The 25,373-nt window shown below is 49.3% G+C and overlaps 1 protein-coding gene across 3 annotated transcripts in view; it reads left to right on the forward strand.

The window, feature by feature from the left end:
* Positions 1–25,373, forward strand: part of Vwa5b1 (von Willebrand factor A domain containing 5B1) — a 63,316-nt gene that overhangs the window by 24,398 nt on the left and 13,545 nt on the right. For all 3 annotated transcript variants that reach the window (XM_013519734.1, XM_005394679.2, XM_013519735.1), the window contains 13 exons: positions 1,037–1,201; positions 2,586–2,738; positions 3,980–4,250; positions 6,499–6,644; positions 7,523–7,654; positions 8,227–8,351; positions 12,054–12,230; positions 16,219–16,329; positions 18,083–18,285; positions 18,733–18,847; positions 20,173–20,358; positions 21,625–21,808; positions 22,631–22,821. In XM_013519734.1, the coding sequence (XP_013375188.1) occupies positions 1,063–1,201; positions 2,586–2,738; positions 3,980–4,250; positions 6,499–6,644; positions 7,523–7,654; positions 8,227–8,351; positions 12,054–12,230; positions 16,219–16,329; positions 18,083–18,285; positions 18,733–18,847; positions 20,173–20,358; positions 21,625–21,808; positions 22,631–22,821 (2,133 nt within the window). In that variant the 5' untranslated portion in view covers positions 1,037–1,062. The remainder of the gene's footprint in view (positions 1–1,036; positions 1,202–2,585; positions 2,739–3,979; positions 4,251–6,498; positions 6,645–7,522; positions 7,655–8,226; positions 8,352–12,053; positions 12,231–16,218; positions 16,330–18,082; positions 18,286–18,732; positions 18,848–20,172; positions 20,359–21,624; positions 21,809–22,630; positions 22,822–25,373) is intronic.

A 25,373-nucleotide genomic window follows, 5' to 3' on the forward strand; every position in this document is an offset into this window, starting at 1 on the left:
TGTGTGACTTTGTTTCCTTTCCCCACCTCTCAAAGGCAGGCAGTTTGTTCAGGACAGAAACCCACCTCTAGGCCTGAGGACCCTGCAGAGGGAGCCCAGGTTGACACTGAAGGATGAGGAGAGGGTTCCAGATACAAAGCGAGTGTGGGATGAGCCTTCCAGGAGGAGTCGCAAGCCCAGAGGTGGAGAGAACAGGATACACTTGATGAATGGAAGCTTCAAAGAACAGTAGCAGTGGTGATGGCTGTGGATATAGCAAGGAATGACCACAAAAAGCCACCTTGAGGGCATTAGTCTGTATCCAAAGAGTAATGGGAAGCCACTGGGGGCAAAAGGGGTGAGAGAGTGGCATGGCTGGGTCCATGTCAGAATATCCCTTCTGGTCACTGGGTAGGAAATAAATTTCAGCTGGGAGAAGTAGATCCAAAAGATCAAAATGAGCCGAGATCCGGGTAGAGATGGTGAGACCAGGGTGCTGGGGACAGAAAAGAACAGACATGAATGGGTGCAGGAGCTTCTTCAGACAGAGGTCACAAGCCCCGGAGACTGCGTATGAGGAGTGCTAAGAGACAGAAGGAAGGGCACACCTGGAGGAATGATGGCGGCCCTCACTCTGGTGTGTCTGCAGTACCCGGAGATAGGGGTCTGTCTGGGTGAGCCGTGCCAGGGCCCTCACTTTACAGAGGAGAACCTGAGGGTTAGGTATCATGGAACTCGCAAAGGATGAGGCAGGAGCCCATCCTAGCACAGACTGCAGGAGGATCTCCTGGTTGGACAGGAAGCTGCTCCGGCGCTATCCCTGACTGTGAGTGAACCCCAGCAGGCCTCGGTTTCTCTACCCGTGAAATGGAAAGAAAGAATGAGGACTTCTCTTGGGAAATGTTGGTCATGATCATGGACTTGCTAACTGGGAAGTCCTTGGGGAAAATGAAGAGACTGAGGCTCTGACTGCCAAGGGTGGGGGCAGGGTAGGGAAAGTGTTTTTGGAAGGAATGGAGGACCTCTCCCCACCTCCTGCCTGCCCTGTCTCCTGCAGGCCCTGAAGGCTGAGTAGCTGGCGGGATGCCTGGCCTGCTGAACCGCATCACGGGGGCAGCCCTGCCCCTCACCGCATCTGATGTCACCTCCTTTGTCAGCGGTTACGCCCTAGGCCTGACCGCCTCCCTCACCTATGGTAATTTGGAGGCTCAGCCTTTCCCGGGTAAGAAACCCTGTTGGGGCTTCGCCAAGGCCTCACCCCTGCATGCTGAGTGGCCATTCTGACACCTACTGGGTGATTGACATTGGGCAAGTGAGGTCACTTCTCAGTTTCCTTATCTGTAAGATAGGAATTCCATGTCTCCCCACAGGGCTCAAAGCCCATAGGAGGAGGGTCAGGATTTGAGCTGTGGAGCTCAGCCCCAACCCCAATCAGTTGTTCCAGCACTTGGGACACAGATATATTCACCAAGCCAAATGGTCAGTGGTGCCCTCTCTGCAGGGAGCCTCTCCACAGGAGGGGAGTCAGGACTCAGCCAAAGCCAGGAGACCCAGCCATGAGCTCTGGCTCCTATGACCTTGGGGAAGCCCTGGTCCCACATGAAGTCAGGATGCTCCGCTCTACCTGTCCAGATGCCAGAGGGTGCAAGGAGCAGAGAATGAGGTAATGTAGGAGGAAGGGCAGTGGGGACAGAATGACAGTCTGTGAATACAAATCATCAGTGTGAAGCCGTCAGGGTGGGGACAGAAGGTGGCCTGCCACAGCCATTTGTAAATCAAAGGCCTCTCATTCCACAGAGAAGGGCATGGCAGAAGGCTGTGGCCAACATGCCCTTCTCCTTCACAATGATGGGGTCTCCTAACCACTAAACAACCTCCCATCCCCTACCCTGTCCTATTCCAGGGCTGTCCTCAGGACTAACCTGGCTGAAGGGAACCCGCACAGAGACTTTCTTCCCCTTAGAGATCCGGGCAGAGCAGATGGCCCTGCTGCTCTGTGTGAGGAAATCTGGAGAAAGAGACTTACAACAAGACCCACCTGAACAACTTGAGACAGCTCTGTCCTCCAACACAGGAGAAAGAAGGGCTCACTCACTCCCATTTTATAGATGAGGAAACTGAGACTCAGAGGGACAGGAAGTCAGGGTCTGTGGAGGGCTTACCAGGAAGACAGCAAACTCTGGATTTGCTTTTTAAGAAGACCCCTAGGTGATTTGTGTGCTCTTCCAGTTTGAGAAGCCCTGAGATATAAAAATAGTGTGGCGCATATGTGGTAGGAGGCATGTAGCTTAATGCATGGTGGTTATTGCTTTGTTGTTGTTGCTGTTGCTGCTGTTGTTGTTGTTGCCATCGTCATCGTCATCATCATCATCATCGTAGTCGTCGTCATTGTTGTTTTTATTCTCATGGGGTGATGAGGTTTAGAGAAGCTACGTGCCTCATCCTTGGCTGGGAGACCCGACAGGGCCTCTAATAATTTATGTCCTCTAAGGGCTACCCTGAGTCCCATCCTTCATACAGGTCAAGGGCTCAGATTCTTTGCCAGGAGCAGGGACTGCATGCAGAGCAGGGCTGGGCACTCTGCAATGCTGGACGCCCTCCCACAGGCCTCTTCGTGTATCTGCTGGATGAGTACACCACGGTGATCGGCTTTGAGGCAGTCATTGCTGACCGTGTCGTGAAGGTACAGATCAAGGACAAAGCCAAGCTGGAGAGCAGCCACTTAGATGCCTCCTGTGCCCGATCCTGTACTGTCACAGGTAAGGAGACCCAAAGGGTCATAGCAGGGGCTGGGCTGGAGGCTGCTTGGCTGGAGCCTTGGGCAGATGGCTAGGACAGGGATGCAATGGGCTAGCAACAGCACTGAATCAGAGCCAGGAGTCTTGAGATGGGATCCTGTGTGACCCTGGGCCAACCATTAACTTCTCTGAACCTGGAATTCCTTACCTGTAGAACAGAGCAGTGTTCCTGTTTTTGCCTCTAAAATGTGGCGAGGATCAAAGGAGGGCAGGCAACAAAAAAGTTTTTGAGGCTTCTCTAGAGAATAGAATAGCAAGTCCTTTAAGCTCAGAGGCTGTAGAATGAGTCATCCCTGGATCTGACTCCCTAGCTTGTTGCTTACAAGTGATGTGAGTTTAGATAAGAAATTAGCCTCACTTATAGAGGGAATAACTATACACCCAGTGCTCAGCCAAGGCAGTCCATGCAGAGCCCTGACAGCACAGTAAGTACCCAAAGAATAACTATGAGTAATGCTATGGAGGAAACTGAGGCTCAAGGAGAGACAATGCCTGGCTCAAGGTCACACAGCACACCAGTGGCAGAGCTAGGGCTTGGACCCAGACCAAGTATAGTGTGATTCCGACCATGGGCTCTGTGACCACGGTGAAGTTTGTTGACCTGATCATTAAGATGTTCAAGAATCCTTCAATGAATATTCACCATGTGTCAGGTGCAAAGTTCCCCTCAAGTTGTAATTTTTCACGACCTGGAAGGATAGGTGGGACATACTCAGCAGCACCCAAGATGGGAGGTTGAAAAGAAAGGTCTCCATAATGTTAGAGGGGGAAAGGCGGAAACAGATTGGGACCAGGGAAGTTTTCCTGGAGAGGCTGAAGGATAGGTAGGAGTGGCTACGCAGAGATAAAGGAAGGAGTCCTTCACGTAGGAGGAAAGAACACGATCAGAATCATGGATCCCAGAGGTAGGGATGCTTCAGCTGGGTTTGGAGCAGGGGGTAGGATTTGTGGGAAAGAAATGTGACCCTCATGAGGTGGGGGGTATGGGTCTAAGTCCCCCACTCCACACAGGCCTGGAGTCAAGCCCATGTGAATTCAGATCCTTGTCAATGTGTTAGTCATTGATTGACTTAGGCAAGTCACACCTCCACCAGGCCTGCTTTCCCATCAGCAAAATGGGGCTACTCAAACCTCCCCCCACAGCAAACTTTGAGGGGATCAGAGATGATATGCACAGCCCCTGACGCCAGCCTGGCACTTAGGGAACATTCTGCAAGAGGGGGTTTCCATCACCCCTCATTCCTGCACACCGGGAAAGGTGGCCTTGGATGAGGACTTGGAGCGGGTCCTGTTCGTGGTCAACTTGGGGACCATCACCCCCATGGAGAATGTCACCGTCTTCATCAGCACCTCATCAGAGCTACTGACGCTGCCCAGCGGGGCTGTGAGAGTCCTCCTGCCTGCCGTCTGTGCCCCAATGGTGCCTCAGTTCTGCACCAAGAGCGCCGGCCCTTCCAACCCACCAACCCAGGGGTAAGTGGAGTCCATCAGGCCAAGGGAGCAGGTGCAGGTGGGGGGGCAGGGAGTAGAAGGTGGGGCTCCACAGAGAGTTGTCCCCTTTGGAATAATTTGCTTCCCTTCTTCAGAGTGCTTTAAAATGGCCCAGAAAGGTTCCCATATTGGTGCTGGCAGTAGTGCTACGATTTGGACAGCTGGGAACCTGAGTTCCCAGGTTTCTTTTTCAATTCACTTAAGAGGTATTTTCTGAGCACCTACTGTGTGCTAGACACTGAGCTGGGTGTTAAAGATAGGGAAAGAAACCAGCATGGTCCCTGCTGTTTAGGAACTTGGAGGAAGGAATCATTGTCCATTTTGAATCTAGCTAGGTAACCAGTTGTTACAAACATGACTATATAATGAATTATATGAAAAGTGCAATGAGGAAGAAGTTCTTTGGGCTGAGGAGACAAAAGAAAACCTGGTGTCAGCCTGTGTGTCTAGAGACCAGGCCAGGCTTTGCTGACAGCTGACGATGAGGAGGATGCAGGCACAGAGAGGTACATTCTGGCACAGAACAGCAGCAAGAACAAAGGCCCTCAGGTAGCAAGGACAAGGCTCCAGTCAGGGGCTGAAGCACAGGTGGCATCCAATGAGGCTCCAACGCCTGGGACACTCTTGTCCTGGCCAAGACTTTGGATTTCTCCCCAAAGCCCCCAACAAGGAGCATTTAAAGGGTTTTCAGCACAGCAAGAGGAGAACGAAAAGCCCAGTAGCAGGACAGTTCCTCTGTCTTCTCCTGGTGGAGTAGGAGGGAAAAGGAGAAGGGTCATGGCAGAGCCTTCAAGGCCAGAATGAAGACACCTGGCACACAGAGCAGATGGTGGCACGAGACACTCTCAGACCAGAGAACACCAGCTCCGTAAGCACTGCCATTGCCATTGCCATTGCCTGCAAGCCTTGAACAGGAGGCTCAGAAGGCCCTGGTGGCCTGGGGCAGTCCTGATACACTTCTTCCACATTGACACCAGACAGAGAATAAGAAATCCATATGATACCAACTGGTAGTGGGGCCATGGAGAGAAGGCGACACTAGCCCACTGCCTATGGAAGCTGGACCCAGAAAGTAATCTAGCAATACTCAACCCCTGTCCTTGACCCAGGGACACCAGAGAAACCCTTCACACAGCCAAAGGCTACATGAGCAAGCGTATTCATGGTGGTGTTATTGCAGGTTCAGGGAGGCAGGGGCAGGAGCAAATTAGTACAGGGTAATGGGCACCCCCAAGTGGCACCATGTCAGCAAGAACGTTGGTTGATGGCCACCTGGACACAGCTTAAAAACATAGTGACACATGACTATAATCCCAGCATCCTAGAAAGCTGGGGGAGGGGGAGCACATGTTCAAGCCCAGCCTGGGCAACTTAGAAACTCAAGGAGACACTGCCTCAAACTAAAAAATGAAAAGGGATGGAGATGTAGTTCAGTGCAAAGGCTCTGGGGTTCAATTCCCAGTACTGAGAAAAAAAAGTTGAGTAAGAAAAGATATAAGAGCGTGCATAAGAGTCATAATAACATGTTCTTGTCCACTTAAAACACAGCCACCAGAGACCACCATGTATTTTACCAGGATATACGCACACTTGATGTGCAGCAAAGACTGGGAGGCTGTGCCTATGAAGAGGAGCAGAGCAGGGTCAGAGACAGACGGAACATAACACAGTGAGGGCCCAGAAGCGAGGGCATTCCCGCAGGTGACAGACACTGCACTGAGACTGTTGTTTTTGTTGAGTGGATGAGAAAGCCAATATTTAGGGTTAGGGTTAGGGTTATCCAAGGGCTCCCAGCTCACAGAGTAGGGAGGGATTCAAGGAGCCGTATGATGTGATGCAAAGCATTAGACTATCGGGCCAGGCAGCGCCGGGCCAGGTTGTCAGCTGCCTCACCTCACCGAGTATCAGCACCCCCATACAGGCTGGGGTGGGGGCTAAGCCTTCCTTCCGGGGCTCTGGTGAGAAGGATGAGAGTAGATTTACTGGAGCACTGCACCAGTACCTGACCTCTCACGGTGCTCCTTGGAGGTAGCCGTGACTTCTCTTGGCATGCTGGCCCTCCTGGGGTCAGGATGAGTGGGAGGGTGAGGTCCGGGGGTAAAAGGGAGCCCTTCAGGCCCTGGGTGGCTGGTGCCCCAGTCTCACAGCCCTCCCTCACGGCCCCTTCCTCCACGGGCCCCGCCTCTGTGTCCACTGACTCCTCCTCCTCCTCTCTATGGCACATTCCCAGCAAAGAAACGCACTGCTATGGCACCCAGGCCCTGGACTCCTGGAACAAGCTGTGCCTGGCAACTCTGCTGGACACCGAGGTGTCCAACCCCATGGAGTATGACTTCAGCTTCCAACTGGAGATCCGGGGGCCATGTCTGCTTGCAGGTGACAGAGAGCTGCCCAGATTGGGAAGTGGCAGGGAGGGATCCCCAAAGTGGAGAGGGCTTCCGACCCAAAGCTGTGGGGAGAAGGGGGAAAGGGAGGGCAAGCGAGCCCACTGGCCCAGGGTGGAGACAAGCTGGAGCAGCAGAGCTGTAGGACCCCACCCCCATCGACTTCCCAACAAGCAGCAAAGATGAGCCCCGCTCTGGGACAGCTTTCAAGGCTGCTCCACTCCAGTGGTTGCAATGGGAAATATCCCTCGGGGAAGCATGGCTCTTCATCCTCTCCTGGAGACCACAGCCATAAATATCCTCCCTGATAGCACCCGGGGAGCTTTCAAACCTACAGCAGCCAACCACCACCCCCAGAGACTCTCAGGTGTATGCTAGGCCCAGTTTAAAAACTCCCCCAGGCGATTCTGACACAGCCAGGGCTGAGAACCATCACACTGATGCTTCCCTCCTGTAACTCCCTCCGGGTTTTAAAGGACTGGACTCTAGGATGTGGTTTCTTACCAGCATGTATTCATTTCCATGCAAAGCACATTCGGGGAACACCCGCAAAAAGCAACCACCCATGGAGCATTGAGCTCTCTCTACCTGGTTGCTTGCTAGGTGCTTTGTGTGCCCTGAAAGCAGCTCCCCTGACCCTACTAGATCCTGCAATCAGGGCAAGAAGAGCCATTAGACATCAGGCTATCTAGGCCCAACGTTTGCAGATGAGGACACTGTGGAGTCCAGGCCTCGCCGACACAGAATGCCAGGAGCCTCTAATGGGGTTGGCATGTCAGTCACCTCTGGTATGGGTCTTGGTATCCCCCAGTCAGCTTCTTCCGCTCCAAGGGCCCCTGAGACACCATGCCCATTTTCTGTGTTGCTCAGGGGTGGAGAGTCCCACACATGAAATCCGCGCAGATGCTGCCCCATCTGCACGCTCAGCCAAAAGCATCATCATCACCTTGGCCAACAAGCACACCTTCGACCGGCCCGTGGAGATCCTCATTCATCCCAGTGGTACGGTGCCCACAGGGGAGGGAAGGCCCAGCCAGGACAAGGGTCAGGGTGGTGCATGGCAGAGGGGAAGGGACCAACCACTTGTCACCTGGAAACTTGGCTATAGCTGCTGGAATCGACTATCCCTGGTTCTGATCCCAGCTTCAGAAGCCCAGGGTCTCATCTCCCCACTGGGCATCTTGCCTCTGGCTCCACTGAACAGAGGTTCTTTGCAATTCTAAGCTCAGAGAGACCCTGGCAACTCTGTACCTTCAAGGAGCAACTCTGTCTCCTGAAGAATTCAAAGCATTTCAGGAGCTGAAAAGATTCAAGAGTTCTTTGGGCTGGCCCCAATTCCATTTTACACATGGGTAAACTGAGGATCAAACAGAGAGGAGAGTCATTCATGGGTATTAGGTTTTTCCTGGCTAAGGGGTCTTCCTCTACCACATACTATTTGAGGCATGCAGCAATTCTACCCCCTTTTCCAACTAGGAGCCCACCCTCATGAAGATCTTGCCCCTAAACCAAGGCCCTTGGCATTCCCCTCCCCATACCCTGGACAAGTTCTGAAAGTTGGTGTCATCTCACAGAACCCCACCTGCCACATGTCCTGGTGGAGAAAGGAGACATGACCCTAGCAGAGTTTGACCAGCACTTGAAGGGGAGAACCGATTTCATTAAAGGGACGAAGAAGGACAGCAGTGCGGAACGGAAGGTGAGCCAGTGTGGCCGAGCTGGGGTGGCACTGGAAACTCTGGCTCCGTGAACACACGTGGACACTGAGTCTGAGGTGGGGACTAAAGTCACACAACAAGCTGGTGGCAGAGCCTGGACAAGAAGTGTGTATTTCCAGGGACTGGGGCATTGCAGGGCAGGTGGAAATGGACTTCCAAATGCATCCATCAGCCAAAGGTGATGGTGTGCACCTGTAATCCCAGCACTCCAAGGGCTGAGATGGGAAGAAAGCAAGTTTGAGCCCAACCTGAGTAACTTAGAAACTTAATGAGACACTCAAAATTAATAAAGATAAAAATATAAAGGGCTGGGGATGTAGCTCAGTAAGATGGTCCTGTTCAATTCCCAGCACTGGGGAAAACAAATAAAAACACCAGAGAACCTGTCAATCTTCCACCTCCACCTAGGTCACCTTCTCCTAGCACCAAGGAGCTTAAATCAGCCAGAACTTGCAGCTGGTGGCAGAAATAGTCCTGATTCTCCAACCAACTCCATCCCTACTACTGTGTGCCCTCCTGGCTCTGTCTTCGCTTCCTAGGACTCCATCTTCTCATCTGGGGCCCTCGCTTGCTAGTACATAAAGGAAAAAGATAAAGGCAGAGCCAGGAGAGCCTGAGAGAGCTCCTCCATCTCTGCCTTCCCCTTCCCGCTCCATGAAGCTAAGGGATAAGCAGTCCTGGAAGGAAGGAGGGGCAGGGAAGCTGTAGGAGACTGAGCCACATGCTGCACCTCTTGATCACTCCCACATCTGCCCTGCACACTGAGCAGCACCCTGAAGGCCAAGTTGAAGAACGATGGGACCCCCTTTGTGGACAGAGAGAGAACTGAGGTTAGCACTCAAAGACAACTAGTGAGCTGCCGGAAGAAGAGGTTTTCTGCCTCAGGAGTTAGATTTGGCGGCAGTGAGGCCTAGGAATCAGAATCAATTACGTGGGACGCAGCTTAGCTGGACTTAGCAGCCCCTCTAGTTCCCTCCTGGCCTGGCTAACACCGGTGGGTAGCAAGGAGGGAAGTGGACAGGAAAGTGTGGACAGCTCACTGCTCTTACTGTCCCTATTGTTAGAGCCCCACTGCAAGCACCTGCTGGGTGGGGGGCAGGAGGGATGGCAGAGGGCAAGTGTGGGTGACTTGCTGCCTGTCACATCGTCTCTGTATTTGGAGACCCCCCCACCCAGAAACACCTGCTCACTCAAATGAATCAATCGGGAGAAGCTTGAGCCAGGTTCTCAGAGTAGGGGTGGCAATTTCAGGGGTACAACTGAGCTCTAGGAAATGCAGAATGTGGCGGGCAATGGGGCTCCCAGGCCTGGCACTGGCCATCCAACCTGCCAAACCTTAAATCAATTATCTCTGGGGCTGCTGCAGCAATGAGAATTAATTTGCCACCTTGGGTTGGTTATGCAAATACCCTGTATTCTCATGAGCTCCAGGGATGACAGCGATCAACCCGCAGCTGCTAAGAAGTGATGAGTTTATTGTAATTGGATAATGGCAGCTTGAGGAGATATTAGAGAATCCTGAGCCCAGGCGCCCACTCATCCCTCTGCAAGGCAGTAATCGGGTTCCTGGAGGTGACTCCTTTCACTGGCAGATGTGACTGTTGCTGCCTTGGGCTCTGTCATCAGAAGAGCCAGGCTGGACAGTGGCTTTTGACAAAAGGGCTCCATGTGGGAGAAAGGGTGAGATCCCCAGGAAGGAAGTCTGATTGGGGGCAACCAGAGGACAAACATCACTCAGGAAGCATGGGTGGAACAAGCTGTCAAAAACTATGATTTAGCAAAGAGAAGACAGATAACACAGAGGGAGCCACCATGTACAGGAGACAGAGAGTTCTCAGAGACAAAGACTGAAAAAAAAACATGCACATCTAAGTCCACGGCAGAAAAAATGACCCACACAGGTTCATTCTCTCATTCATTCAATCAACACTAAGTGTCATACGCACTGTTCAAGACATTAGAGGGACGACGCTGAAAATGACACATTCATTGTCTTCTTGGAGCCTGTATTCTAAAAGAGGGAGACAGACAAAAGTAAACAAATGAGCGAGATCCGTTTGGAGAGGTATGGGAGAAACAAAACACAACGATATGATCATGAGAGACTGACCCTGAGTGCCAGGAGTTTAACAGATATCTGCCTGAGCATGAGACCTGGTGGGTGGTGAAGAGCACACCTTCGGCAGAGTGGGCAGAGAGAGTGCAACACATGCAAAGGACCGAAGCAGAATAACAGCAAGCTGTCTAGCAAACAGAGGCTATTGTGGTAGAGACGAAGCGAACCAGCAGGCAAGGGTCAGGCCGGTGAAGGCTTCATCAACCGTGGTGTGCAATGCGAGGGGAGGCTGTTGCATAAGCAGGAGAATGCCAAGAAGGACCAATGTGGCCACTCTATGCAAAATGGACCTTGGGAAGGAAAAGTGGAGAAAGAGGCCAGTGTGAGGCAATTGCAAACGTCTATCGAGAAATCTTGGCCCGAACTTGGGTTTTGGCAACAGGGAGAGGAGACATTCAGGCTGTCTTTTAGCTGCAGCACTGCTGACTCTCTGCTGGACAAGGGAGCAAGAAAGGGGAAAAACAGTCACTAGGGCTTTGGGTAATGTCATCTGCTGAGATGGAGAAGGGCCCCAAATAGAAACTAAGACACGGACAGGAAGAGACATGTGCTCCCAGGGAAACAGTCAGATCAAGAGACAGAGAGGGAGGAAGCCAAGTGAGAACGGAGGAAATGAGGTCTGTGCAGAGTGAGATGAGCAGACAGCCAGGCAGAACAGCAGCATGTGACCTCAAGGGCTGTGAGGAGGCCATATAAAAAGATGAAGAATGAAAGTGCTGTGCATACTGATCCATCTCCAGCCAGGGACTCTGTTAAGTCCTGCAAAGAATGCAAAAAAGACTAAGGTGATCCCTGCCTTCAAGTAGTCTGGAAGCTAGAAAGGAGGCAAAGATGTAACACTCTGCTTTCAGGGTGGGAAGGGCCATCCCAAGGCAAATAACAGTATCCAAAGTAATAGTAATGAGGGCAATTACTCCACCAGGTGGCAGGCCTCCCAAGTATGGCATGGTCCATTCTGTAAGCTATGCACTTTTGTTCTGTGAGGTATGCATGCTTTCCACAGGTGAGGAAAGTACATGCATAGCTCCTGTAAGATCTGGGAAGGCTTGTCATACACGTAAAATTTGAAGGATGAGTAAAAAAATTATCAGTGGGAGAAAATTAGCAATTTATCAAGGAAACTAAGTTGATAGCCAGGATGAGTCACAGAGTGGTTTACGCACTGAATGGAAAAATGAAAGAGACCATTAGTCAACTGAGGAGGTCCACATTTGGGCAGAAACTCAACTCGCCCTTAGGATCAGCCTGAAATGTGGATGTATTTGCCCCATTTCATAAAGGAAGAAAAACCAGACGAAGGACTTTCTCAGGTTCACAAAGTTGGACAGAGAAAGAGCTGGGATTCAGGCCCAGGTCTTGCTGCCTGCAAAGCCTAGGCTTATTGCTACAACCTGTGAATGGCCAATGGACAGAGGGGCCCAGAACAGCTGCTTTGGGGGTCTTTGGTGCAGAGAACAAGTAAGATCTAGACAATACTTGGTAAGTGATGAAGGACCAGTATGTGTCCCAAGAGGTATCTCAGGACCCCATGATTGCCCAAATCAGAGGGTTTCCCTTTCTCCTCCAGACAGAAATTATCCGGAAACGCCTCCACAAAGACATTCCCCACCACTCGGTCATCATGCTCAACTTCTGCCCTGACCTCCAGTCTGTGCAGCTTAACTTGAGAAAGACACATGGAGAATTCATCTTCCTTATTGACAGGAGCAACAGTATGAGTGGGACCAACATGCACCGTGTCAAGGTACCTGCCATGATGCCCCCTCCCTTGGGACCTGGGTTCCAGGGTAACTCAGCTGCACTCCCCAGACCTGGCTTCCCCAGACCTTTCTATTCCAAGAAACAACTTTTTAAAAATGTATCCATATATTTAAAAAATAAAAATATAACAGGATAAACAAAGACACCAAACTCTATCTGTTCCCAAAATAAAATCCTTCAGTGATGTGAGCAGAGGCAGGACCATTGTCCACTGAAGTCACGAATGAAGTCATCCATAGCTGCCCTTTGCATTCTATAAACTTCTGTGGCATGCCTGCTCTGGATAAAGCACCTCACTAGTCCTGAGTGGGAAGGGATGCAGAGAAGATGGGAAGGAAGCAAACACTTTCTGGTCTGTCTAGAAGGTCTGCTCTGTGCCAGATACTGTGCAAACCATGTAATACAAAGCGTGGTATTTAATCCAGACAATAATCCTTGGAGGTTGGTCCTATTGTCACTGATTGTGAGAGTTACAGCCATCTACCCAAAGTCACACTGTTAGTAGTCTATGAGTAAACCCATGTCTACCTGACCCTCTACCAGTTGACATCAGATATTCATTGCACACAGCATGGACCAAATCCAGAAGAAAATATTGGCATTTCTTTTTCTCAAATGCCTAGAATGCAAAAACCGTTGCTGCCCCCAAGCAACCTACAGTCAAGTGAGGGACACAGGCAGAATGCCTGGAGCTTGACCTCTCTGCCGAGGAGAGCTCAGCAGGAGTGTGGAAGAAAGAGCAATAGAACTCACCCCGCCCATCCGAAAGTATTCCCTCCCCCAAGGGAGATTATTCATCTTGATTATGGCAGCATCCAATGCTTCCTTGTATTTTGACTTCTGTAGATCTCTCTCTTCCCATCTGGAGTTATGAATTCATTAAGAGAAAGAACCAGATATTTCTCATCTATCGCTCCCCATGGGGTTTAGCTCTGTGTTTATGTATAAAAAGGCTTCAGTCTGTTTATTGGACTGGGTAAAGGATTGTAGCTCAAGAGAAAGAGGGACGAGGCAACAAGAAGAGAGTGGGGTTCTTCTGTCACCTGAAGATTCATCCATCTCCCCACGTTTATCCTTGGAGGAGGCTCTTATTTCCAGGGCAACAGGCTCAGCAAGGAGAGGAGGGGTTAGGCAGCATCTGTGAGGCCAGCTACCTCCTCATCCTTGCCATGGCTAGGCTGTGTCTTGAAGTATGACAAGGAGCCATAGATGAGACCCAAGGCCCAATTCGAGGCATCTTGACAGTGTAGGACTAGTTGGAACCTTCTCCCCACCCTGTCCACCACCAAAGTCAAGAATAAGGGTGCCAGCTGTCTGTGGTGCCAGAGTGCTAAGTCGCACTCCAGGCCTATAGGGCCCTCCATATTCTATTCCCCAGCTAGAGTGATTTGTGAGACAATTCCTCAGCTATGCTAGAATGTCACAGGATTACACACCTAAAACGCTCCTGAGGGGCATTTCGTCCGTATCCTCTTCATTTACTACATAAGGAAGCTGGATACAGTGCTAGTGAGGGAGCATGAGCCTTCTGTATCTTGGCCTTGGTGTTCATTTTCCTTCCATTACTTAAGGGGAAATTATCCATTTACTTCCGTTTATAAAAGCCCTTCTCTGATTATATCATTTCCACTGCATGACATGGTAGAAAAAAGCAATGTATGGGGTCTAGGATCAATTCTACCACTAGACTATGTGGCTTTGGACAAATTGATTCCCAATGCTGGCCTTCATTTGTCCTTTTGATAAAATGAAAAAGAAAGATTAATTCAGGGAGGGCAAGTATCTATTGCCTGTCCCTCTGCGTCCCTCTCCCAACCCCAGGCAGACATCAATAATTTATCTTGCCTTTTTTTTTCCTGCTAAGCCTGGACTTAGTTTCTCTATAATGTCCTCATTCCAGCATTGCGGGCAGTTACTATCAGTTAAATAGAATTGCTTTATGAGTAGAAATCCATTCCTTTAACTGAAACCCTTTCCAATCTTTGCACTCCAGAATTCTCCGACAAAAACTTTCTCTAGCTCACCTTTCAATCCCTCTTCCTCTTGGAGTCTCCTTTGCTTTTCTCCAGCTCCGTTCACTAAACTCAAGGTCGTCCTTCACAAATGGCTTTGCATGGGTACAACCCGTTCTGCTAAACACGACCCTTTGAAAGAAAAGCACAGAAATTGCTCAGGCCACACACCTCTTTCCCCACAGACAATGCAGCTACTGGGGTGTTGCTTGGGCCATTCATTGCGGTCCGATTGTATTGAAGTTTCAGGAGAAACTGGGCTTAGGGAAGAGGGAGAGAATATAAATCCAAACAGCTCATGCCAAAGAGGAAAGTTCAGCCAATTTAATTTCCTGCAGCTGGTCTCATTCTTCAGCTGCCACTTGCTGCCAAAAACATGGCTTTAAAAATTCTAATAGGTGTGAGCAGAGACAATCTGTATGGATCAGCAGAGTCTCCTGTAGCAGGAATATACATTAATGGCTAATGAAAAAAAGCAGATATTGACTTCCTTTGCAGAGACACAAAATGTATTGACAGAAGCAATGAAGAGAGACAGAGAGGAGGCTCACGCGAGTGTTTAATGTTCATGTTTGCAGGGGGGGATGGGAAAGAGGCTGTGGGGCTGTGGAGCCTGGAAGGTTGTATGGTGTGAAAGTTGCCAGAATGCATTGGCAGCTGTTTGCTTCTAGATTTTGGAGGATGGCAGTTTGTTTCCCCGAAGCCATGCTGAGATCCCTCGGGTGCCATCAATAAACTATGTGGGGGTGAAGGAGAGACATTTATTTCCCAGCTCTGTGCCAAGGCAGAGCTGACATGAATAAAGACTTAAGAGCTAGATTTGAAAGCCAAGGTCATATGCTTAGGTTTTATGATCCAGTGCAATTCTTTGCCCCTCCCAAGCCTCAGTTTCTTCATCTATAAAATAGGATTATTAAAACTAATACATATCTCCTTATTGAATGTTTACTTGTTTTAGGTTGGGGCTCAGTGGGGTGACACAACTAGTCCAAGGTCAAGTCAGTCATGGTAAAAGTGGTATTTACACTCAGATAGGTTTTTACTTTAAATTTGCATTAGTTTAACCATTGTGCTAAAATATAATCAGAGATCAAATGTGATTTATTTTATTTAAGTGCTTAGTACAATGACTGGCACATGTGAAGCACTTGATGTTTATCGTTGGGATGTGTCATAATTGTCATCACTTTTGCTTCTGCTAGTAGCCACCACCTTCTCTGTTATTATTTTTTCAACATTCTTTTATTGCGGTCTTCTGCTTGTACCTAGGTACATACATTGAGACTCACTAATATTCATAGAAATGGGAGGCAAAGAGACACAGGCTTCAGTCCTGGATCCTATTTACCACCTGGGTGCTTGTTAACAAGTCACTTTAGCTCTCTGTGCCTCAGTCTTGTCTTCCATACAATGGGGATGATAAATGTGCCTGCCACAAATGTGCCAGCTATTATGAAGATCAGCATGGTACTGCACATAAAATACATCCTTTGCAGTCAACAAACGTGAACTGAAGAGACTGTTCCTAGGGTTTTATCACTGGTTAATGATAGCTTGACTCTGATTCAGAGGCCCCGCAAGGGAACCAGAAGCCACTCCATCCACAGTGTGACCTGCACCAGCCACTTTCCTCCCCCAGATGTCATTTTGGCTTTGGCAGAAGAGAGTGGCGCTCCCTCCTCCTAGGGTCAGCAAGGGGTGAAATGAACTGGCCAGCCATCGCAGAGTGGCTTTGAGAAGTCAGATTGGCTACATGGCTGAGGGGCTTTATAACAGAGGCTCTGATCCAGTCTCTGATCAGAATCAGCCAGTTTCATGATATAAAGGACACAGAGGTGCTCGGTGCAGACAGCAGGTGACAGGCCCTTTTGAAGGTGGCTCCTAAGCTGGGATGAGAGTACTGGTGCATGGTAGCAGGAGCCTTTGCCCAAACCTGAAAACTCCTTTCTTGCCCACCAGGATGCCATGCTGGTGGCCCTTAAGAGCCTCATGCCAACCTGCCTCTTCAATGTCATTGGATTCGGATCCACATTTAAGACCCTCTTCCCTTCCAGCCAGACCTACAATGAGGTAAGAATGGGGAAAATCTGGGACCATAAGAGTGATATGTGGTAGGGAGCAGAGGGGAGGAGAGGAAAGGGAAGAGGAGGTAACTCTGGGACCAGCCTCAGAAGTTCCTGACCCATAGAGAGCCCAGGTGACATCCAGGGACAGAAAACTAGACAACCCCTCTCTGCTTAGGCAATTCCTGGTGTCCCAGCCTTCTGACATCTTCCCTCTTCAATAAAATAATACACTAGGTAAAGCGAGTGCACAGAGGTGAGGCCCAGGGAGAGAGCAGCGAGGAGACAAGTCCATGGCCTGTCACCCTGAAGCTTCAGTCTCATGAGGATAAGGGACTCAGGCAAGGTGGAGCTAAAGAAGTGAATAGAGGACCAGCTCAGTAACACAGCGCCTTCCTGGCAAGAGGGAGGTCCGAAGTTCGATTCCCGGTTCCAAAAAAAAAAGCAAATGGAGAGACCGGTGCTGAGGGGCCGTGGAAGCAGCTATGGATGGAATCCACAAGGCTCAAGCTGCACAAGAAGGCTGTGGCCCTATAAACATATTCAAAATCAGAGCATCTTACCCAGACCTAGGAAGAAGAAAGAATGAAGGGCAGAAGGAAGGAAGGGCAGAAAGGATGGAAGGAGGGAGGGACGCGTTAGCTACTTTTCTACTAAAAGTAATATTGTGAGTTTCTCAAATATAGGAATGGATAATACATGTTGACTGTCTCATAACTTTAAATCTAGATAATAAAAAAATTTTTTAATCTCCTATGATAACATCAGTCAGGGAGAAATAAAAAAGAAAAAATACTGTAAAGAGCACAGTATACCCCCCTCCAGATTTGGTTCTATGCATTTACACACATTTTCAATCAAGGTAGGATTAGGCATTCCACACTGTTCCATCCATAACCTACTTCCCAAGCTATCATGAACGTATTTTCATCCCAGAAAGTATTAATCTGCAATGTAATTGCCTAGTATTGCACTATACAGGCAGACTCGGACTTATTTCCAGAAGCCTTAGAGTTAGGCATTTAAGTTATTTCCACTTCTTCCCATTTAGTCATCTTTGTATTATAGATTCCTCATGCATCCTTAATTGTGCCCTTGGGATACATTTCTAGTCTTGCTGATTCAAAAGCTACATATACATCATCAGACTCTTGATATGGGCTATTACTTATCAGACCCTTCTAAGCGTGGACGTCAGAACAGCACCTCCCTGAGCCAAGGGCAGGATGACACACGTCCAGCGGAAATAACTCTTGCTACAATGACATCCGCCCAGTACCAATAATCCTTGGCCAGTTACGTCTCAAAGTGTTGGTCCAGGACAGGGGAAATCTGAAGTCCAAACTGGGAAAGCAGTTTCTGCAAAGTGTCCTAGGACATCAGTGCCAGAGTCAGCCTCAGGACTCAAGGTTGATGTTTCCCAGGCGAGTGCTCTTTCTTCCCCATCACCCGCCTCCCTCATCAGAAAAGAGAACGTCATTTGTGCTGAGGAATTAGAGACCTAACTTGCCACCTTTTCCAGAGGTGCTTATATTTTAAAGAGGAACCCAGAAAGGACAATGTTAAGTCACTATATCACAGTCAGCAGAGTGTAGGTTACACCAGAAAAGCAGCCACCTGTTCTCCCCACAGATGGAGCAGGAACGAGGCTGAGCAAAAAAGCAGGGGAACAAAGAGCTATGCCTCAAGGTGGTTTAGAGTCTCCATATCACGGGGTGACCCCGGGGACTGTCTCCCTCTTCCACAACCCTTCCCTGCAGGAGAGCTTGGCCATGGCTTGTGACAACATCCAGAGTATGCAGGCTGACATGGGTGGCACCAACATCTTTTCCCCTCTCAAGTGGATCGTCCGGCAGCCAGTGCATCAGGGCCACCCACGGCTGCTCTTCCTGATCACGGATGGCGCCATCAGCAACATCGGGAAGGTGCTGGAGCTGGTGCGGAACCACGCCTTCTCCACCAGGTGAGTCCAGGCTGGAGGTCTGGGGTCCTGTTATTCCCAGCTGGGGGCACCGGAACCGGAGCAAAATGTGCATAATGACGCAAGGAAAAGACAGGGCCCGTCGTTCCCAGAGTGCCGTGCTTGCAGGCTAGTGTGGGCTGCTTTCCAAGTTTGCCTTTCATTCCCAAAAGTTCAGGAGTCGGAAGTTGCCCACACCTCTGCCTATAAGTCCCAAAGAGCAGCATAGGAAGAGGCTGCCCTGACTGCGCGGGCTGGGAGTACACGGGCTCTCCGTGTGTGCCCCTGCCCATCGGTAGCGCTTCTTCCTTCTCCCTCTCCCCCTGCCTAAAGCAGGTCTAGCTCTGAGCTGTCTCTGCTGGACCAGGCTTTGTCTCTTTGTATCATTCTGCCCCTCTCAAAAATGCAGAGGGACTGGCAAGTAGCACCGTCTGTGTCCCTGCCCCCCAGGTGCTACAGCTTTGGGATTGGACCGAACGTCTGCCATCGACTGGTAAAAGGGCTGGCATCTGCGTCCAAGGGCAGTGCCGAGTTCCTCATGGAGGGGGAGCGGCTGCAACCCAAGGTAGGAAGAAGGGCTTCCCAGTCCCTTCCCGTGCTGGAACCTCAAAGACCCAGACAAGTCAGACAGAAACTCAATGGCAGAACTGCTATTTCAGCCCAAATCTGAGCTCTCCAGGAGGCTACCCTGACCCCCCATGAGAACCAGAGAGGAGGAGGCAGCCAAGAGCAAGCGACTCTTAGAATAGCCCTAGGACAATGAGGTCCTACTCCACCCATGGTCAAGCACAGCTACAGAGCTGTGTTTGGGGTCATTACTGACCACCTTCCTTGTGATGACAAATAATGGCTCAGAAGAATCTAAAAAGCCCCAGTATTAAAGAGTCTTTTCTCTGTCTTCCAGCAGATTTCTCACAAATAACCTAACCCTTAAAAAATCCAGGCCCCCTCCAGGGGAAGAGCAGAACTTAGGTTAGAGCAAAGAGGCTTATTGGGAGGTAGCGTCTGCAAAAGATAGAAAAGGAAGCAACAAGAAGGGGAAATCTTCCAGCCAGAAGGCAGAGCCAACACTTGTGAGAGGAAAGAAGGAAGCAGACTGGGCAGGGAGACTCTCTCTGCAATTTTGTGCCGTGGCCTTGACCAACCCAGTGGGGCGCTCTGGAGCAAAGATTGCCCACTTGAATGTCTATGCTGAGCTGGCTTGGCCACGTGCTAGCATCACTGTCAAGCTCAACCACTGGCAAAGGGCTTCACAGGGGAGATGTGATCTTGGCTTAAAAGCTAGGGCACTGCATCCCTGCAGCAATGAGGCATGGTCCTTCTTGAAGGGACAGTTGAGAGTATATTCATCACACCCTTTAAGGAACCATAAGCCTTAATCCTTTTCTCCAAGTTTGCCATATATCCAAGAAAATAGCATAGGGGATATTAACCCACAGCTGCCATCTATTGAGCACCTACCATGTGGCAGATACTTCATGTCCAACGTCTCATATAATCCTCCAGCTCTACCTTCCCACTTTAACCAAAGGGGAAACTAAGGGCCAGAGAAGCAAACTGACTTGCTTAAGATCACTATCCAGCCCATTCTCTGACCCAAACTTTCTCCTTGTCCTCGAACTAGTCACTTTGAGCCTTGAATCTTCTCCTTTGTAAAATGTTAAGCTTAGAGAAGACAACAGCAAAGATCTATTCCAACTCTAAAGAGAAGACAACAGCAAAGATCTATTCCAACATCCCAGGAATTCAAGAATCCAACCTATGGCTGGGCAAGTGAACCCAAGACCTGGCGGCTCTTCCTTCTGCCTCATACCCCTTTTCAAGCTCATACCCATATGATCTTTATGCTCCTCATCTGCACCCCTGCTATGTTCTGCCCCTGCCCAACAGATGATCAAATCCTTGAAGAAGGCCATGGCCCCAGTCCTGAGTGACGTGACTGTGGAGTGGGTCTTCCCTGAGACCACTGAGGTCCTGATATCACCTGTCAGCACCAGCACCCTCTTCCCTGGAGAACGGTTGGTGGGGTATGGCATTATGTGTGATGCCTCCTTGTACGTCTCCAATCCCAGATCTGTAAGTATTCTAGAAATTCCTGGGGCCAGTGGGGTCCAGAACCCATGACCACAAACCATCCTTAGCTGGAATTCCATTCATGGCAGCTAGGAACTGATTGGAACTGGATTTACAGTTGTAGATACAGTTGGCAGGCAGTGGGCGTTTGATAGTGATGCTACTTAGGTGAATGCCACCGTCTCAAAATGTGGTTCCAAAGAGGCCCTGCAGAAGAATCACTTGGGAAACTTGTCTAAACGGCAGAGCCAACTGGACAGCAACCCTAAGTCAGGCAGCCCCCACTCCACCCCCTGTTGCCACACAGGAATGCCCTGTGTTAAATACACTTCCAAGAAAAACTGGAATTTTATATAAGCTTCTACATTTTTTCATGCTATAGAGTTTCTTAAGAGTCGTGATCAGGGTTATGTTATTGATGCCAGAGCTTCAACAAACACCCCCACACACACTAGGAGGAACTCGACAAAGGCTCCAGGTCCATTCTCCTTTCCTTACTCTTGAGACTGAAATAATTTTCTTCTACCACTTGTGGAGATGTTGGAGAAATAGCATCTTCATTTATTGTGGGTAGCAATATGACTTTTCAAAACCCTCCTGAAAAGCAATCTAGAAATAACAAAATTAGAAATATATAAGACTTTCAACCCAAAAACGCCACTCCTAGGAATCTAACAAGAGAAATAAAAGTGATGTAATATACTTATGACAGCAGATTTTATGGTCACAAAACTAAATGACCACAAAGCCAACAACATTAAGGGTTAGTGGGACATTATAGAGTTGAATATTAAAGAGATGCAGGATTTCCAAAATATTTTTAAGGGCCAAGTTCCAGATACTAATAAATATAAGTAGTGTGATCCAGGTTTTATAAAACACAAATGATCTCTAAAATCATGCATGCATATAATTTATATAGAATAAGATGTTACTTACATATCTGTTTCTTTGTATGTTTAAGTCCTGAGGAGTGGAATGAAGGAACCAGTGGTCCATTTTGCTCATTTTACTTACCTCTCTGGAGACAGAAATGATGTTTAGAATTACACTTTTAAAAATGTTAATGAGTGAAGTCAATAATTTAAAATGTAAGCTACATAATTGATATGAAAACATAATTTTTTACCATCTCTTGAACAGAAGCTCACCTAAACTCTCTAAGCAAACATCTTCCCATTCTGCTGGTCCTTCAGGCCCCTCGCTGCCCCGTGGAAGTCCTTCCTAACATCAGATCTCACTCCCAGCCCTCTGCCCTCCTCCCTCCAGGACAAGAGGCGAAGGTACAGCATGCTGCACTCCCAGGAGTCTGGGAGCTCCGTCTTCTACCACTCTCAGGATGAGGGAGTCGGCCCAGACAGTGGAGACTGTGCCAGGAGCACAGCGGCCCCCTTAAGCCTGGGGCGGGCCAAGGATGCCTGGCCATTCGGTGGAGACTCCAGCACCAGCCATGGTTGGTCTCTGTGCTTTCTGCCCTTCTCCATTCTGCCCTTCTCCCATACTGATTGCTACCTTATACTGAGTTCTTACTGGGTGCTCAGAACTTTATAAAAACCATTGCCATGAACAGTTAGCAGCTGCAGAGGTGAATCCCCTTATACCTGTTTTATAGATGAGGAAACTGAGACTTGGAGGATTTAAGCAACCTGGCTAAATTACTGGAGCTTGAAAGAGGCAGACAAAGTACAGAAAGACAGTCTAGACCTTTTTGTACTCCAGTGCCTCTTCTGCGTGTTCGTGTCCATTCAAAGGCCATTTACCAATTACTCACTAAGGCTAGTTACTGAGCACAGTGTGAGGTGTAACGGTGACTCACACCTGGCACCTGCCCTCCAGGTACTCTCCATCTGGTGAGATACAATCGACCTTAACTCTAAGAGAAGTGGAGTGGCAGGGGCCGCAACTATGAGGACCGTAGGAAGAGAAGCACTCAACCAGCACTTCACCCAGGGGCTGATGGGAGGGGAGAGGAGCCTCCAGGAATCAGAAAGGGCCCGGGCAAAGGTGGAAGTGTGATGCTCAGGAAGTACACAAGAGTTCACTCATCTAGTTTGTGCACAGCACACTGTGCCTTCAGAAGGGAACACAAGGGAGAGCTGCTGGGAAGAAGATGCGGGTCAGATAAGGTGAGCTTCCAAGGTTCCGATGCTGGCGAAGGAAACTGCACACATTCCAGCTGGCGCTCAGCGAGGAACTTAGGATGTTTCCAAGCAGGAAGGAGGTATGCAGGCCCCTCTCCTTCCCTGATGACTTCTCGCTCACCTCCCCTGCCCAGGTCTGGACCTCTCCCAGCGACGGAGGGCGTACAGCACCAACCAGATTACCAACCACAAGCCGTGCCCAAGGGCCACCACTGCCAGTGAGCCCACCGTATCTTCCAGGAGACACCCACTGCGGAAAGCCAAGCTGCAAGACCTCACTAATCAGACCAGCCTGGATGGCCAGCGGTGGCAGACTGATTTGCAGGTACCCACGCTAGGCAGGCTGCAGAGGAGCTGGGGGAGCTCACGGTGGGGGGAGAGCTGTGTCCTGTGCCTCAACCACAAGGATGAGGCTGCCCATCACTTCCATAGATAAGTTGAGTACTTGGCAGAACACAGAGCCTAGAGCTACCTGACCTCATGACCCCTTTATGGTATTAGTTTCTGTTCAAAGTAGTATTTATGAATTACCTAGTGAGAATAGCCAGCCACTAGTTTAGGAAGGAAGCCATTCACTCCCTCCTTCCTCCTCTGACCTTCATCTGTCCGATCCCAATGATACTTCCTAATCGAGATACCCACTGAGTAATGAGATCCCATTCCCTGCACACGGCACTTCCCAGTCAGCACTCAGCATCTGCATCTACTGTGCCATTAGATTTTACAGCACCCTTGGGAGAGTAGGGGGCTTGGGGCCCAGCCACCCCCAGTCGGTACACATGTGAAAATTGAGAGCTAGAGAAGTAAAGCAACTGACCCAGAGTCATAGAGTCAGGCAGGGAACCACAGGCCGGGACCATCTGCGTTGCTTTCACGTCCATCACCCTGCTTCTCCTGCCAATCTCAGCGGAGAGAATTGGACAGTCAGAGCCACAGCCGAAAGGATCACCAGTGTTCCTAGACCAGGGCTGCTCAGCCTCAGCGCCAGTGCTAAGAAAATGCCTTGCTGGGGGAGGGGTTTGCCTCCCGGAGGCCAGTAGTAACAATAGCTCCAGTCACGCCAACCAGAAATGCCTCAGACACTGCCAAATGTCCTAGGCAGGGGGCAAAATCATCCAGAACCAACTGGTGGCCAACCCATTTTCTGAAGAATGAGGTTTACGTAGATTTGGCATGAGTCCTTAAATGCAGCCCTTCTCTCTTCCTGATGCTGCTGCTCACTCCTGGCCACCATCCCCCCATCCTCTCTGCCTCCACATCCGCAGGCCACATGCTGCCGCCTTGTCCCTGAGGCTCTTCTCTGTGCTCAGCCAGGGACCACTCAATGAAATCAGAAGGCTTTGACCTTGGAGTCAGGCAGACTTTTCTCACCCAGGGAACTTCACCTCTCTTGGTCCCAGAAGTCCAACCTGTGATTGGGCCACTGACCATTCACGGATGTTTAGTGGGAGCCAACTCTAAGTGGAGGACTCTTCCAGGCACTGGCTCAGCCCCTGGCACACAGTAGGTGTCCTTCAATGGCAACAGCATGGACAGGGTTGCTTCCTTCCCTTCACCCTGCTTGTTCGTTAGCTATTCTGGCCCATCTCTGCTCATCTCTTCCCTTACACCTGCCTGTGTGCCTGCCTGGTTTCTTTCCAAATCTGATTCTTCCCCCACATGCTTGTATACACACACATACACACACACACAAACACACATACACACACACACACACACACACATGCACACTTCCTGCAGCCCCTGGCTGGGTTAAGGGCTGGATCTTAGACTCATCTGTTGTCATGGAAACTATAGCAGCTTGCAGTTTTTCATCTCTCTGACCCAGTGTAGTTAATGGGGAGTTGAAGGCAGGGGTGAGGGCAATGCCAGTCTCAGATGTAGGGAAGAGTTGGGGTTAAGGATCCTCTGGGACCCAGCAGTCATAGCTAGAAACCAGCTTCCACAGAGGCCATCCTAAGAGTGGCTAGTCTCCTTTGCATCACGCACTTGTCCATCCCCAGGACCTCAGGCCCACAGACAGGAAGACAGCCTCTGTTTAATGGAAAGGCACACTCTCCCTCCCAATAATTACTTAGGGATAGGGATGCAAAGGTCCCCATGGTTAGCTGTTGGCATTAAAACTTCTGTTACACCTAGTAAGTGCCTTTGCTTCCTCTTCCCTTCCCCTACCAAGGGACATTTGTCATCTCAGAAGCTTGAAATTCATTTCAAGTAATTTAATATTCTTCAGTTACAAAAGTAATATACGCTCAGCATTTGCAATAAAAACCCTCCAACAGTTCAGTTGGGCATAAGGTACAAATAGATGTCCTCTTTCCCTATACCAAGATCAATTTGATTTTTAGTGCTTCTTTCTAGAAATGTTACACACAAACATATGCATGCACAACACACACATATATTTTAATAATTATATAAACAAACTGCTCCATTGCTTACTTTCAATGTCCCTTCATTCACTTTTTATATATGGTAACATTACCCTTTGTGGTAAAGAATTCTCTGAAATTTGACAAATGGCTACATAGTCATATAATCTTCTCCACCATTAAGAACATAATTATCACAATTTAATTTTGTAAAATAAGATGCATATTAGACATTTTCTCAGAAGTATATGAAGAAATCGCTTTTGATTCAGTGTTGTGTGATATTCCATTACATGGATGTACCATAATTTATTCACCCTCCCCCTCGTGATGGATGTGGAAATAGTTTCCAGATTTTTACCTTTCCAAACCAATATTACAACAAATATACAGTGCTTACACATAGATACTTGCACCCTTGTAGATTTCTACAGGATTGTATTCCTACCAGTGGAATTGCTTGGTCAGAAGATTGTCTATTTTTATTGTCATAGATAGTACATTA

This window comes from Chinchilla lanigera, unplaced genomic scaffold (genome assembly GCF_000276665.1).
Source record: "Chinchilla lanigera isolate Chin_1 unplaced genomic scaffold, ChiLan1.0 scaffold00051, whole genome shotgun sequence".
NCBI classification, from domain to species: domain Eukaryota; kingdom Metazoa; phylum Chordata; class Mammalia; order Rodentia; family Chinchillidae; genus Chinchilla; species Chinchilla lanigera.